The sequence below is a fragment of the Amphiura filiformis genome, chromosome 6 (genome assembly GCF_039555335.1).
Source record: "Amphiura filiformis chromosome 6, Afil_fr2py, whole genome shotgun sequence".
NCBI classification, from domain to species: domain Eukaryota; kingdom Metazoa; phylum Echinodermata; class Ophiuroidea; order Amphilepidida; family Amphiuridae; genus Amphiura; species Amphiura filiformis.
The window spans coordinates 5,864,908-5,881,723 of NC_092633.1; the positions used below are offsets into that span (position 1 = coordinate 5,864,908).

The window sequence follows — 16,816 nt, forward strand, 5'->3', positions numbered from 1 at the left end:
ATAATTATAGTGTTTTGGGCAGTTAAAGTTATTTTTTTTGCTGTTAAATGATCTTTGAGTGGTGTAGGATAAGATTCGAAGGGATGTGAAATTGTCACCCTTGGGCAATCCGAGATATTCAAAATGGCCGACGCGTAACTCTTAAATAGCATTCAAATGATTTTTTTAACAAAACAAATAATTATAGCGTATTTAGTGCGCATTAATGGTAGTGTGGGCTCAATATGTAATATATGCACGTAGATTATGAATTGACACGCTTCAGTGATCCCAAATTGCCATGATGGCGTCCCGTGAGTTGTGTAATGTAAGCTCATAATAGGTAACTGTCTTTTCTTAACATATTGAATGGTCTGCATAACATATCATACTCATACGTTTCTTGTTATTTAATTTAATCATTCTTAACCATTTGCATAAAGTTTTACCTGTCTTTCATACCATTTTAGCAATAGAATACACTAATTAGATTGAATTAAAATCATTACATGTGTATATATTGTCATCATGAAATATGTTGTTTAACACAAATACCTGAGAATTGTAGCTATAACTGTATGACACTCTTTGAAAACACACTGTGTGAAGATATAATGATTACTGTTCCAAGGGAGTAATTTGAGTAATAGCCCACATTTGTATGGACTAAGGTTGAGTTTTGAAAATGACAAACTGGCCTATATTATACAGCGAGAAAACATTCCAACTTGCGCAGAAAAAAGACGGCATATTTTCTTCAGTCATTTAAAAAAAAATTGAAAGAGTATACATTTGTTTCAATTTATCTTCACATACCAATACGGGAACGAATGTAATAATGCTCATCGTTGCTCTCGAACAATGGGCCATGAGTATGATTTGTATGTCAGCTTATGTAAAAAAAAAAAATGATAAGTTTCTTAAGATTAACTATCATAAAAATTGTAAATACACACGCAAAACTAATATTGGCAATTATGTAGAAGATGGTTCTACCCAGTCCGCCAAACGACTACGTTGATCTTCTCCCCACTTTGACTTCCAGGAATACTAATGTGGGGAACTGTGTGAACTTAAAAGATTCAAAGCATCCAGACAGATGGAAGCTTGCATATATGTACATATCTACACATGAACGTTATGCCAAAATTTGAGTATCTGATAGCAAAATGCGCGATCGTGGTGACAGCTAGGCAAATGAAATCAGAGAACGTTTAGAAATCTCTGTGAGTGATCTTCACGCGATGGCAATTAGGCATCACAGAGATCCTGTGCCTCAAGGAAGAACAAATGATTGCGTTTTCAATTCAGTGAATGTTCCAGGTTAAAGAAGAAATAAAACAAGCAAACAAACTGTATTATTTTACTGTTTTAGTGACAAAAGCAATACACGACGTGATGTTGCAGCATCTGAAAAAGATGCAACTGTCCTATCTGGTGATAAGAGTCGCATTTGGAAACCTGCTGAATTGTATCAGGAATGCTGCACACATTTGGAAATCACATTAGCTCGTGCTGATCGTAGGTGACTCAATGAAGAACTCAAACAAACTTTACCGGAGAGCTTCTAGTTCTTTCATCACAAAGTTATTCTAGTATTATCGTATTCCGTTGCAACTTTAACGCACGTGAAATGTGAAGTTATAATGAAACTGTTATAGGCAGTAGCATCCAAAGAGTAGCCAAACAGGTAGTACGAGAGTGCAAAGACATTCGCATTGTAATGTCACGACAATATCCCTATCGACGAGGATTTGGATGCATAATCAGTATCTGACATGCTGCAATTTCCTCGCCGAAGTCCTTGTCAGTTTTACTGATAGGCAACAAAGTCATGTGCAAAAGCAAGCAATGGATCTTAAAGTGGCATTGGGTGTCTTACTCAGAGATTCAAAGATGATTATAAACCATCTGTTCGACTACCGGGTTACATGTTGCTATATAATGATCGCTCCTACACTTCAAGAATTTCGGCTGCAGTTGCAGGCGCTGTTGATATTAGTCGTCAAGGAATTGAAGGCGCTCAGCTCAGGGAGGATTGGTACAAGTTGGGCAGATAATTTCGATACAGATATCAGTTCAGATATCCCAGACTTGCCTCGCGGAATGGGCTTCTACCAACAATCTGACCCTCTTGTTCAATCCTAAGGAACCTGACAGCTTCTTCTCAGGACGGTGGAATACTGGCACCAACCCAGACCTGGCATTTGCTGAACCCAGCCAAGGAAACCAACTCCTGTGCGTAAAATCCTGGACAAGTTCCCAAGATCTCAGCACCGACCATCTCTGATAACCCAACCTGCTCTGGTATCTCCAACAGCTAGCAAACCAGTAAAGCGGTGGAACTTCCGGAAAGCAAAGTGGGACAAGTTCTCTGCCGAGGTCGACCAGCGTGTTACCAAACTACCACCACCAGAGAGTGATGATATTAACACCACATACTCAGCCTACTGTAACTTGCTCATAGATGCAGCCAAGTCGTCGATCCCAAGGGGGTTCCAGAAGAGCTACATCCCATGCTGGGACGATGAGTGCCAAGCTCTGTATGAAGACTTTACCTCGGCTCCATCGAAGGAAGAATCTGACTCCTGTGCTTCCACTCTCCTCACAAGACTGGATGAGAAACGCAAAGAACGCTGGATCGAGACTGTGGAATCAATCGACTTCACCTACTCAAGCAGAAGGGCCTGGCAAACCGTCAACCGCCTGACAGGCAGATCAACACCAAACGCCGGAAAGTGTCCAGTAACTGCGAACGCCATCGCCAGCGTACTTGTGAACAACGGCCGCTTCACCAACCCTGACCGTGATCACTCCAGGCGGGTTAAGAAGGAAGTGTCTGATCTTTGGAAGATGCCATCCACCTCCGATCTCTGCAGCGATTACACCATGCAGGAAGTAGAAGATGCTTTGAAACTACTCAAAGCAGGTAAGGCACCTGGACCAGACAGTATCCACCCAGAATTCCTCCATCATGCTGGCTCTGCTGCAACCAACTGGCTATGCAAGTTCCTGTCATCCTGTATGAAACGATGCAAGATACCAAAGATTTGGCGCAAGGCAATTGTCATCGCACTACCCAAACCTAATAAGCCAAAGGATGACCCTAAGAGCTACCGTCCAATCTCTCTACTCTGCATCCCCTACAAGCTACTGGAGCGCCTGATCCATAGCCGTATCAACCCGATTGTAGACCCACAGCTTCCTCACGAGCAGGCCGGTTTCCGTCAGGGCAGATCAACAGTGGACCAGGTCACCCTCCTCACCCAAGACATCGAAGACAGCTTTGAAGGGAACCAGAAGGCTGGTGCTGTATTTGTAGATCTCACAGCAGCATACGACACCGTGTGGCACAGAGGCCTGATATGCAAACTCCTCAAGCTCATACCAGACAGACGGATGGTGTCCTTCATCGTGCAGCTAATCTCGAACCGCAACTTCATTCTTAAGACCAGCGACGGCCAAGCTAGCAGACAACGCAGCCTGAGGAACGGTGTGCCACAGGGCTCCGTCCTAGCACCTCTCTTATTCAACATATACATCCATGACCTGCCCAATACCATTGCTAAGAAGTATGGATACGCAGATGACCTGGCAATCCTGAAGACGGGCAACTCTTGGGACACAATTGAGAGAGCGCTCAGCCTAGACATGGACACCCTAGATACTTACCTCTACCAATGGCGGCTCAAGCTGAGTGTTGCTAAGACTGTCTCCTCTGCATTCCATCTCAACAACAGGGAAGCCAACAGAGAACTCAATGTAACCATCAAGTCCAAGCGACTGAACTTCGAGGCTTGCCCCACGTACCTAGGAGTGAAACTGGACAGAGCCCTCACCTACCGGCAGCACTTGGTTAATCTAAGGGACAAGGTCACAGCAAGATGCGCATTGATTCGTCACCTAGCCGGCACCAGCTGGGGAGCAAGCACCAAGACCCTCAGAACATCAACCCTGGCCTTGGTATACGCACCAGCAGAATACTGTGCACCAGTATGGAGCAGGAGCCACCACACCCACCAGGTAGACACAGGTCTAAATGAAGCTATGCGCACTGTGTCAGGATGTCTGCGACCAACTCCAACTGAACAGCTTCCTGTTTTAGCAGGAATCCCTCCGCCGGACATCAGAAGGAAAGCAGCCTCCGTAGCTATAGCACTCCGGTCTGAAGAACCAGGACACCTCCTTCATGACACCCTGTCAAGAGCTAGGAACAGTGAGGGGGAAGCAGGAGATTGATATCCAGGAAGCCGTTTGCTCAACAAGCAATAGACTTGATGAAGACAACACAGCCTAACCAGACAGCCAAGGACTGGACAGCTAAGGCATGGAAAGACCAATGGCTTCAGTCTTCCTCACCACTCCAGCGTTTTGTCACAGACCCAACAGACACCATCCCAGGCTTCAATCTACCCAGGTCTGCTTGGACAAAATTAAACCGCCTGAGAAGTGGAGTTGGACGCTTCAATGCCAACCTGTTCCAATGGGGCTTAAAGGAAAGCCCAGCATGCGAGTGCGGTAGTGAGGAACAAACAGCCGACCACATCATCTCATCCTGTCATCTCCATAGACCACCGAATGGTATCTCCGGCCTGATTGAAGTCGACGAAGCCACCAGGGACTGGTTGATGCATACTGGGCTTGAAATTTAATGAAATTTATTGTTTTTGCTTTTATATCTTGTTTCTTCCTGACATACGCAAGAAGAAGAAGATATCCCCAAATGGAAAGCTGTTTACCCTGAGCTGTCACTCAATACACTCCCTGCAAAAAGTCTTCCAAAATGTGTTATATTTCTACCTTTCATTTCGGTGGTGGCCATCTTGGAATTTTTATGCGATTGTAAAGAAGTAAAATGTCAAACTGGATCTGCTTAATTCTAGGGTGTACATTAATTATTGTAAGAAGCAAAATCTGGCAAAAGAACTTTACCTTGAAACTAATGGTTTTTGCGTATGACGTTTAACAGCGGCCATTTTGAATTGCGAGAGTGTCATGTTTAAAACTGTATATATAGTTTATATTTAAAGCATCCAAAAGGAAAATAATTTACACAAAATACTTTTAGTTATCATTTATTATGGTACCGCTAGTGAATAACCCAGCTTAATTTTAGTATCCATAGCGGCCATCTTGAATATTTCTAATTGCCCAAGGGTTACCAGTTTACATCCCCCAAAATATTATTTTGTACCACTAAAAGAGTAATAATCAGCAAAGAAAACTACTTTAACTGGCAAAACCATCTAACATTGGTCTGCCACCGGACTATATGCTCAGTAGTCCATATGACCTTGTTCCAGTGATCATTCCCCTCTAATTACTAATTGTTGACCATGTCATTTTTTGGATATGCTGATTGCTGAACAAGTTTATGTTTATATGTGTAGGCCTAACCTATGATAAATTTTTAAGTCATAATTAATTCAAACATAACTTTGGCATTACTCAATCGTTTTCGTTCGTTGAAACGGCAAAACATACTTTCTTTTCCTTGCAAATCGAATTAGCAGGCATCAAAAACATTTCCACCACAAGAAGTAAAAAAAAAAATCATACCAATAGAAGAAGACTATAATCTTAGCTAATCTTTAGTGTACACAAATCCCATCTCAGAATTAGATACCAGCCCTATGGGCTGGCGAAAAAATATTTAAAGCAAAATAATATAGCAGTATGGTTCTGAGTTGGTACACCCATAGCACTTAACTCATCTGATCAACATGCTTTTACATGGGTACATAATATCAGATATTATGGGCCACACGGTCCCAATTGTTCTAAGTAGCTAGCCACCTTTTAAAGCGGCTTCAGGACTGTGATGGTATATTGAGAGCCTCTGAGTATATATGGGACCGTTCACAAACACTTGTAAGGGGGGCTGATGCAAAACAAATTCATCGCGAAAATTTTTCGGGCCCCCTTTTACAGACCTCAAAAAATTCAGGGCCCCCCTTTTTGACATGAAAATTATTTTTTCAGCCCCCCCCCCCCTTAGGAGGGTCCAAAAATTTCAGGGCCCTCCCTTTTTGCACCAGGCCCCCTAACAAGTGTTTGTGAATGGTCCCTATTGGCAGGGGTACGTACTTGACCCCTATGAATGTTGAATAGTAAGGGCCATTTCATGTGGGTATGCCTTTATATTAAATAGCTCAAATCCATCGGCTTTAAGGGGCCCTCCGCCCCTGGCCTCCACCAGGCCAGGGGCCCTAAGGCGGACCCCTGGACCCCACCCTGGACCGCGCATTTGAATCAGTGGCATGCCTGACGGGAAGATGATTGACCCCTGACAACTCAAAGAAAAAAAGATAAGAAATATTCCTTGTTCATATCTAATGCTCATTGGGCAACTTTTTTCTTTGCCTCCTCCTCGACAAAAAGTATGGGCACGCCTATCTTTGCTTTTGGGCTCCAGGCTATGTTGCTGACAGGGCCCTTATCCATAAATCCGCAACTGCGAATTGATGGTGACCGTGGTCCATTTCCACCTATGCCAGAAAAGACAATACCCAGTAATGTTACTGAACGAATTACAGCCTAAAAATGTTGCGTACATGAGCACACAAGAGCAAGAACTGTATCTTCCGAAGTTCTCTTGATTCTGGTGTGCTTCCAGCATGTCCAGTAGACGGGCTCCGTGCCAACATCAGTCTATTCTTCCAACTACCGCCCAGTATCGTTAACGTCCATATGTTGTAAATATACATATACTGCTCCAAGAAAGTATCCTTACACTTGGAAAAATAATCACAATTTCAAAACTGAACTATATTGGGGCTTTGTTTTTTTTAATAGATGCACTATCTAATCCGGCACATTTTGACACCCCATTGAATCCAATGTGACTTCAAGAAGCAAAGTTACAAGCATTTGATTAGACGAAGGTCTGGTTTTAAAAGTGACACACTGGCCTATTCAAAACTCCACGGACTAGACATCTGGTTTGAGAGTGGTACATGGCTAATTTGTGTGTGCATTCAATTTAAAACAAAAGGAACAAAATAAAACTGAAACAAAAGAGTAGACAAATAAAATGCAAGTTATGAAAAGTACAGAGAAGTAAAAACTGAAATAAATACTGCTTTAAATAAGGATTCATTGAAGAAACTGTGCAGTCTCTTTGTTGCGCTTGTTGGAATCTTTTTGAGCCTTGTATAGGCCAATTTGTCACTTTTAAAACTGGACCTTCGCCGATTCAATTGTTTGTAACTTTACTTCTTGAGGTTATGTTGGATTCAATGTGGTGTCATAATGTGCAGGATTAGATAGTGCATCGATTACAAAAACAAATTTGCCCCAATATGGTTTAGTTTTGAAATTGTGATTATTTTTCCAAGTGTAAGGATACTTTCTTGGCTCAGTATATATGGAGCACGAATGGAAATTGATTTTGTATCAGATAGAAGGAAGAAATTTGTCCAGAAACGTAGCTGAATGATGGGTTATATTCCCTCTGAGAATCGTAATCATTTAATTGTTGAGGTTCTTCTCCTTTCATACAGCTCTTTCTACAGACTGTCCATATACTCATCCGAATTCTGTGATAGCCACCGCCTCTGGTAACGACTACACAATACCCTTATCAGTGAAATTTAACCCAGGAGAATTGGAGCGGGAAGTACCAGTAACCATTGAAAACGATAACGAAGAAGAATCCGATGAATTCTTTTGTTTGACAATTACAGAGAATCCGGGAAGTCAAAATACTACGAAAATCATAATACCAGCAAACGATTGTAAGTGTTAACATCATTGTCACGTTTTGGTCATAAGCAAATTCAATTGAGAGGATGCGATTTCTACCTTTCTCGAGTCAGTAATTTAGATATTGATATAAAATTGGATCGATTGAGCCCATATTTATTGGTCGAGTTTTAAAATAAAACTCATAGCGAGACCAATAAATATTGGGCGTAAAGCATCAAATTTTATCATTATTATGTTTTGGATCCAATATTTTTACACACTTGGATTCAACAAAACATAATAATGTTTTTTATTGTATCTTTAAATGTAATCATGAGAACTTTCACAACAGATTCCTTCAAAAATGAACACTTTTTGAGAAAATCTCAAAATTTGATTTTACTTTACTGACTCGAGTAAGATATACGGAATATAAAGGCCAGTTATCTTATAATGCGATTTCTAAAGGCCAGTAATCTATACGCTCCAGTCACGTTTTTTCCGTTGCGACACAGACGTCGCGTTTCAAGTTCTCTGCAGCGACAGTTAAGCCTCCAGCATACTTTCCTGCCGCTTGCCGCAGCGTTTCAACCAATGACAAGCCTTTATTGTGTCCGTTTGTCTGCAATGCGCGTGCGCCACGCCGCTCAGCGGCAAGCGGCAGGGTAGTATGAAACCAGCATTAGTTCTCGGCCTTGATTTTCTTCTCAAATGATTGTGATTGAATAATAAATTAGAAAGACTAGTTTGCGTCTGACGTCAGAGCAAAGGCGCGGTATGATTGGTTGCTGACCTGCGCAGTGCGGCATGTTTGGTCTTGTTGACAGGACGCCATACGCAAAGTAGTCTTTTTTAAATATGAGAAATGTTTTTAACACAAGTCTCCACATACATAAGTCTTTTTTTTAAAATTCTGTCTTCAATTGTAGTTTAGTTCGCTTTATCGACGTCGTCTGCAGCACACCGGAAGACGGTGCGGAAACCTTTAAGGCCTCGTATCCATAGGCTGTTCCCTTGTGGCGTGTGCCCTTGTTCCTTGTTTACTTTTTTCCATGTGACCTGCCACACAGACAACGAACCTTTGTTTTGCTTAGTGGCCGCTACGGTTCGTTGTCTGTGTGGCAGGTCACATGGGAAAAAGTAAACACGGAACATGGGCACACGCCACAAGGGAACAGCCTATGGATACGAGGCCTTAAGGTCTGTGCACTGTACACACGACCATTAATAGTGCACAATGGTAGATCTTTGATATTGCACAATAAAATTGAACTTGAATGGGTCGCTTTAAAAGATACCTAGGAGGAAACGTCATATCTTTTCAATTCAATTATAACATCTTGACTTCTGTAACTCGTCCTTGACTGGTATCACCACTGAACAACTTAAGGGATCTGGAATGAGCGTTTTGAGCGTTTCGACAGTATTGTTTTGGGACATGAGAGCACATTAGACCTATCGAATTGCATTCTGAATACGAAGAATGTCTTTCTGATATAAAAAAATTTAGGTCTTTTTGTGAAAAAATCCATATCTTCAATATAAAAGTTCAAAATTTTCAATTGATCGTCGGCTTTTCCTCCCAACTACATACACTTTAAGAATATATCATTAGATTTATAAAAAATTTACTTCGAGGACTGTTATATATCAAAAATGTGAAAAATATCAAATTTAAATAATTTGTCATAAAATTTGTATTTATGTGTTGAATTTTCAAACAATGAAAATTATTTGATAAATTATTCGTATTCAGAATGCAATTCGAGTCTGATGTGCTCTCATGTCCCACACAAAATACTACCGAAACGCTCATTCCAGATCCCTTAAACGTTTTGAAGGGAAATGTAACCAATCTAGTCTGTAATGGATAAACAAAATACTTATGTCTGATGCATTATTATTATGTGTAGGCCTAATCTGTGTGCGCATAGTGTTGTCAGTCGCTAAGCAAATACAGCAATGATATGAGTACAATATTTAATTTCAATTTTGTCTGTTTTATTTTACAGTTTGTTACGAAATAAGCACTGATGGTGAAAACAATGATTACGGTATAGATAGCGGTGTTTATTATGTTGGTCCATGGTTACCCAGTTTATCCAACATGGTAGAATTTACGATTAATCCAGTGACGGGTACTGATATAAGTATATTTCTTTCGACGGTTGCAAATCTAAATGATGCAAATTTGCATTATTATCAAATCAGTAAGTAACCAATAAAAGATGACTTAAAAAGCCTCAACCACAATCGGGACCAACGCAATGCAGGGTTTATTGTTCTATTGTGTCCGATTTGAACGCTGACCTTTTGCAAAATGTTGCTAATCAATATTCATGAGAGTGTACATTCAACCTCCAGTTTTCAAAATTGGGCGACTTGTGTTTGGCAGGTGTGAAATATATACATCTGACTGGGCGTTTTAATAACGTAACGCATAAAGGTTTTGGCATCACTGAAAGGCTGTCTATAGTGCTGTTATATGTTTAGTTTATATAATAATTATTATTAATTAATTAATATCGTTTCCTCACTTCATTTTGTCATTTCCTCTCTCACCGTCTCCATGTCTCCCTCCTTCTCCCCCTCTGTCTATCTTTTTCCTTTTTGTCTTGCCTGACGTCTCTCGGTTGCCTTTCTCCTCTTTTCACCCCTCTCTTTCACTCTCTCGCTTTCCCCTGGCTTTTAAAATGGATATATTCGTGATATAAAGCAAAGTCCATTTGACTTTATTGAATAAGCCTATAACCATGATAACAAAATAAATATACTGCGAAATAGTTAATTGATAGAAAGTGACACAGTCATATAGACATGTATACCTGGCAGCCACGCATCCCTGTTACTGGTAATAGATCAGCAACTCTATTCAATTTATTTGAATGGTGCGCCTGAAATAATGTGGGTGGTTGTGCTTTCGGCTACTCAATCACACCCATGGAGTGTATGGAAACAAAAGGTACCTCTCGCTTGAGAAGGCGCTTTTACGTGACTTTCGTTTATTCACTTATTGACAGTAGCCTTCCTGGTAAAGCGTTAAAGGATACCTCCGGTAATCACATGCCTCATATGCTAGAAAATTAATCATAGTTTGATCAGCTCTTAATAGGCGGGAAATGTAAACTACACCGAAAAGTAGACCCACGTTAAGAGTGCTATTGACCTGTATGGTCTATATTTTTGTGTTAAAGAAAGTAGACAAAGTATAGGACTTGAATGAATAATTCTTGATGCTTCTGGCGAGATGTCACAGGACAATTCTCAAAATAAAATATTTTAATATTAATCCGCGATGTTATAAGGCCCGCCGATTACGAGCTGATCAAAGTATATGAAGCACGAATCACGTGGTTTTATTTTAAACAAACTCATATTGACCATAAAAACGTCTCTCAACACGCGATATTCAAAATTTCTGGGCGCCGAGATTGTCGAGTGCAATGACGTCCCAGTAATACAGGGTGTATCAAAATGATTGGTACCCATCAGTTTCCAGTGATTATGGACAAGACTGTCACATCAAAATACAAACATATGGTTATCTAATTTATATTTGAATGTTATAAAAGATTATCAATCTATAAATTGTGGTCATTTTAAGAGTAACCAATGTTGCATATGGAAGAATCAGGCTTGTCAATAAACACCAACACTGATGGGTACCAATCATTTTGATACAGCCTGTACCATGAATACAATAAAGGCTGACAACAATTGAGCACAAATAACCACGACGTCATTGCACTGGAGAATTTTGGCGTGGGAATTTTGAATATCGCGTGTTGAGAGCCGGGCTGTTTTTATTCACTTTTATGGTCAATATGAGATTGTTTTAAATAAAACCATGTGATTCGTGCTTTTTCTAATATGTTGCATTTGCCGGAGTCATCCTTTAATACGCTGTCAGATCAGTTACCGATTTAATGGCGGAACCATTTTGTCATGAACAAAAGGTACCTCTCGATGAATAGCTTGTCGGCAAATCAAATCGGCACAAAGGAACAATGCGTTGTAATAGCTCTTTGATCGGGACCACAATGAACCAGGGCCCATGGACGCATTTTCATCAATAACTGTTGGGGAAGTCAGATTCCATTTTATAGCCTGTAATTCATGTAATTTTGTAGCGCTGTAAGGGCCGCTACAGACTCCCGAGTATTTGACGTAGAATATTCGACTATGTCTTCGCTATTTAATCTATTACCATTCTATTTCCAGTAATGTTTAAGGGATGTTAAAAGGACGGGAACGTAGTTTGGATTCCAGAGGGAGGGTGTCTGTAAGAGACACAGCCATCAGAAAAGGACTAGCTCAGATTGCGCGCCAAATAAGCCTCGGAAATTGCAATATTTTTCCCAGCCTTGAAAAAAATTAGGCAGAGCTGGGAATCGAATCCAGGACCTCCCGTTGTGAAACACAATATATTATTACTAAGCCAACTAACTATGGGCAATTCCAAGCGTTGTGGAATGCCTTCGTACGAATTTCGTTTTAATGCAGCCAAATATGTATTAACAGCACAAGGTGAAATACCGTAAAACCTCGTCTACAAGCATATAGAGTGCTTCTGATGAAAGTTTAATTAATCCAAGCGCCATTATGGAGTTTGAGCAAACCAATGTCAGATCCAAGCATACAAACAAGTATTATTGTAAGACTAATCTATTTTATTGGCATATTTACGCATATATCGTATTAATTAAGCTTTGATCAAAAACACTCTATATGCTTGTAGACGAGTTTTTACGGTAATGGTAAACTATTTTTGGTAAGTGAATGATTATGGCAGGAAAAACTTTTCCAAACCACCCTAATATAAACTATTTGAGTAAATTGTGTTTTACATTCTGCTAGTCTAAAATTCTTGGAAGTGAATTTAGCACTGAATGTTAGTCTTGTGATATAACATTTAACAACTATCACCATCTATCAAGAAATAATCATCACCGTTTTTATTTTATCGTAGGCCTATATAAAACAATCCTTGCAATCCATGAATCCTTATTGCGTTGCGGAATGATGCAAAGGGTTTTGCGGGGGAAATGTCACTTACAATGGCCCAGACAGTGCTGAAATATCAATTACTGTAAGGATAGTTCTGTACAATACATTTGAGTAGGTTTTAAGCCAAAATTGTGTATAATTTTTTCAAACTGGTACATAATGAATTATGCATCATTCCGTTACGTTTACATCCCTACTTCTACGGCGAATTGGGCTAATAAAAATCAAATGTGATGCATTCAAGCAAAATCAGTCGTAACTCGGAAATATTGATTTTGAGATAAAGCCAAACAAAGGAATATTTCCTTGTGTTTCCTATTGTTTTAGAAACTCTTGTTCATATCTTTGGAACTGGTTGTTCAATTTCCACGGGGTTTTCTGCAAAATGCAGCATTGTAAATGCTTTTTACTATTCTATAAGCAACTCAAAATTTAATATTTCCGAGTTCCGACTGATTTTGCTTGATCGCATCACAAATAGCCACAACCACAATGAACCAGCGTCCATGCACGTATTTTCATGAACAGCTGTTGTGGAAATCAGGTTCCATTTTATAATGGGATAGCCTAATATAAGCGTGGGTGTTATAATTATCATTTGCTGTAATAATATAATAATTATTGTAATTATCAGTAATAATTGTAACTCTAATAATAACTCTGACACCTACTATGGGCAATGGACGCAGTTCTTTTCAAAAGAGTATGGTGCATTTAAAATCTACAATAATTAGTGATATGATTATATGAGATTACAAAGTCTTAAGTTTTTATTCAATAATGCTGAAGATCACATAAGCACGTTAAAAAGCATACATTGCAAAAATGGCAAGTGCAAACAATTATGCCTATTCAAAGTATAATGAGAGGCTGAGAGAGATTTCACCTTACACTGATTGAACAGAATATTTTTCACTACAAAGCATTTCTGAGTCCCCCAGAACACCACAGTCAAAGTCCTAAATAAATCACCGTAGGGTAGATATAATTTACATTAAAACAAAATAATAATGGGTCAAATTTCAAAGTGGGTCAAATTTGGGTCCTATGCGAGTCCAATGTATTTTTCTGAATCATAAGGATTCAGAAAAAGTATAGATTGACCTATCTGTCTCCGATATAAAAGTCAGTTTCGAGTTATCATGGTTATAGGCAAACAGATCAAATGTTAAATCCCTGGTACCAGGATTTGATCAATAATATGGAGGCAAATTGTTCACCTGCAATAGCATTTGAAACAAAGTATAGTTTGTCATATCTAAGATGGTTTGTTACCTAGATAGCAGGGCAATAAATGTCAAATCACAATGAATGCTACTGACCTTTGACTTTTTTGTTTGTATTTTCCCTATGTAACAAAGTATCAATACAAACTGTTCTTATGTTTATTCATTTTCTCCAAAGGATCAATCTGAGACCATTTTGATTAAAATTAGAACTATTTTGAATTATTCTCAATTTGTTTTAGTCCTGGATGATACTGATGCTATTACTCATGGTAGTACTGCTAATGGTGATACAACCCTATTCCGTGATGGTATACCAGGTGGCGGCACGTTTTTGGATGAGTTTGTATCTATAGATGGAGAGGGTCTTCTTAAAAACGATGGATCCGTGGACTATAGTTTTTGGTTGAAGTACGAACAATCTTCTGGAACCATCAGTATCGGTGATCCATCTGATCGTAATACGGCAATAGCCCAATACTCGGATGGATCAGGCAACGCGTTGGCGGTCAAACATATTTATGTTAAAAGTTCAACTGCTGATTCCGCTTCTTTTAAAGTGTGTCTTCCAGTTAGTAAGTAGATTAAACAAATTATTATTATTATTATTATTATTATTATTATTATTATTATTATTATTATTATTATTATTATTATTATTATTATTATTATCATCATCATTAGTAGTATTAGTATTAGTAGTAGTAGTAGTAGTAGTAGTAGTAGTAGGGGGGGGAAGTAATTTTGGCTAGCCGGGGGAGGGAGTGATTTTTGGCACACATTTTGGGGCTCCTTTTAAATAAAACGCTCTAAAAGGCTTAGGAAAACAGCACGGAAACACTCGCAACATGTATCTAGACCATTTAAGGTTTGCAAATTGGGATACCAAATATTTGCCATGTGTAAGGGGGGGGGGGGGGGCAAAGAATTTTTGGTGGGCCGAGCGAATTTTGGCAGGCCGAGGGGGAGGGAGCGATTTTGGCGGGCTGCTCGGAAATTTACCCCCGGCTTCATAATTATTGCACAGCCCCTTAGTTCACTAAATATAATATGAGCTTAGAACGGTCCATGGATTTCCCATGGGTTAGCATGTGTCCCCCAACCCCCATGTAACACACATTGCCCACATGTTCAAAACTGGACTTTGAAAAAATTGAGGGCCCTATTTTTGAGAAATCTCACAATGCCCCCTTGACAGAATGTCTTGCTTTTGTTGCTCATTAGTTTCATTCATTAAAAAAGTCTCAACAGTAATGTAAAGTTCCAAATTTGTGTTTCGAAGTCCACTGTAGACTTGATGACAACTGGCAACACATTTATCCTTGGCGATGATGACAAACTCAACTTTCACCATTCAGTTTATTCAGTATGTGTTCCACTTGTCAGGCCTGCGTAAACCAGAGCTCAGCTTGTTTAAAGGAGATCTTACGTTTATTCAGTATGTGTTCCACCCGCCAGTCATTCATAAACCAGAGCTCAGCTTGTTTAAAGGAGATCTAAAAAAAGTTTATTCAGTATGTGTTCCACCTGCCAGTCATGCGTAAACCAGAGCTCAGTTTGTTCAAAGATAGAACGTTTATTATGTGTTCCACTTGTCAGTCCTGCGTATAAAACCAGAGCTCAGTTTGTTCAAAGGAGATCTAACGTTTATTCAGTATGTGTTCCACTTGTCAGTCATGCATAAACCAGAGCTCAGTTTGTTCAAATGAGATCTAACGTTTATTCAGTATGTGTTCCACTTGTCAGTCATGCGTAAACCAGAGCTCAGTTTGTTTAAAGATATAACGTTTATTCAGTATGTGTTCCACTTGTCAGTCATGCGTAAACCAGAGCTCAGCTTGTTCAAACGAGATCTATTTAGTATGTGTTCCACCTGTCTGTCCTGCGTAAATCAGTGCTCAATTTGTTCAAAGGAGATCTAACGTTTATTGAGTATGTGTTCCACCTGCCAGTCATGCGTAAACCAGTGCTCAGTTTGTTCAAAGGAGATCTAACGCGGGATCTAACGTTTATGTGTTCAGCTTGTTTAAAGGAGATCTTACGTTTATTCAGTATGTGTTCCACCCGTCAGTCATTCATAAACCAGAGCTCAGCTTCTTTAAAGGAGATCTAACGTTAATTCAGTATGTGTTCCACCTGCCAGTCCTGCGTAAACCAGAGCTCAGCTTGTTCAAAGGAGATCTAACATTTATTCAGTATGTGTTCCACTTGTCAGTCCCACGTAAACCAGAGCTCTGCTTGTTTAAGGGTAGACGAGGTATTGTTGGTCGAAGCAACCTAAAAATCGATTTTCATTATCTAGATCAATATATTAATGAAAAATAACACCTTGATGTTTTGCAAAAGTTCATTCTACAAATCGTATACTTTGCAAACTTGCTTAATTTATTGTTGTTAAATGAGTTATGTACGTTTTACAAAAGTGTTGTTGTTTCGGCCTTCTTTACAACGTAACTCAAGAATCGCATCACCTATAAAAGTATACACCTTCTACACGCTCGCTATGAATTGAGTAATGCAGTTTTTGCCAAAGCTCACTACCATTCGTAAGATGCTGTGAACTACCAAATCACAACAGTTTAAAATAGTTAATAACCTTAAAGGAGATTTAACATTTATTCAGTATGTGTTCCACCTGCTAGTCATGCGTAAACCAGTGCTCAGCTTGTTCAAAGGAGATCCAACGTTTATTCAGTATGTGTTCACCTGCCAGTCCTTTTTCATGTTCTGATTTCTATCTTATGAGATTGAGTTGTATTGCACCAGCGGTTTTAGCCATTAACAAAAATTATGAGCCGTCTCTTCGATTGGGTCAAGGGCTTTTAAAATCTATTAAAACTTATCAAAATTTATTAAAATAATGTATCAAAGTTGCACGAAAGGACAACGATGCGGTTTAGCAATGATTATTTACAAAT

At 39.4% G+C, this 16,816-nt stretch overlaps 1 protein-coding gene across 1 annotated transcript in view; it reads left to right on the forward strand.

Moving 5' to 3' along the window:
* LOC140154146 (uncharacterized) overlaps positions 1-16,816 on the forward strand; it is a 67,348-nt gene that overhangs the window by 19,691 nt on the left and 30,841 nt on the right. Inside the window, exons 3-5 of the mRNA XM_072176753.1 lie at positions 7,482-7,715; positions 9,678-9,875; positions 14,141-14,473. Coding sequence (XP_072032854.1) covers positions 7,482-7,715; positions 9,678-9,875; positions 14,141-14,473 — 765 coding nt within the window. The remainder of the gene's footprint in view (positions 1-7,481; positions 7,716-9,677; positions 9,876-14,140; positions 14,474-16,816) is intronic.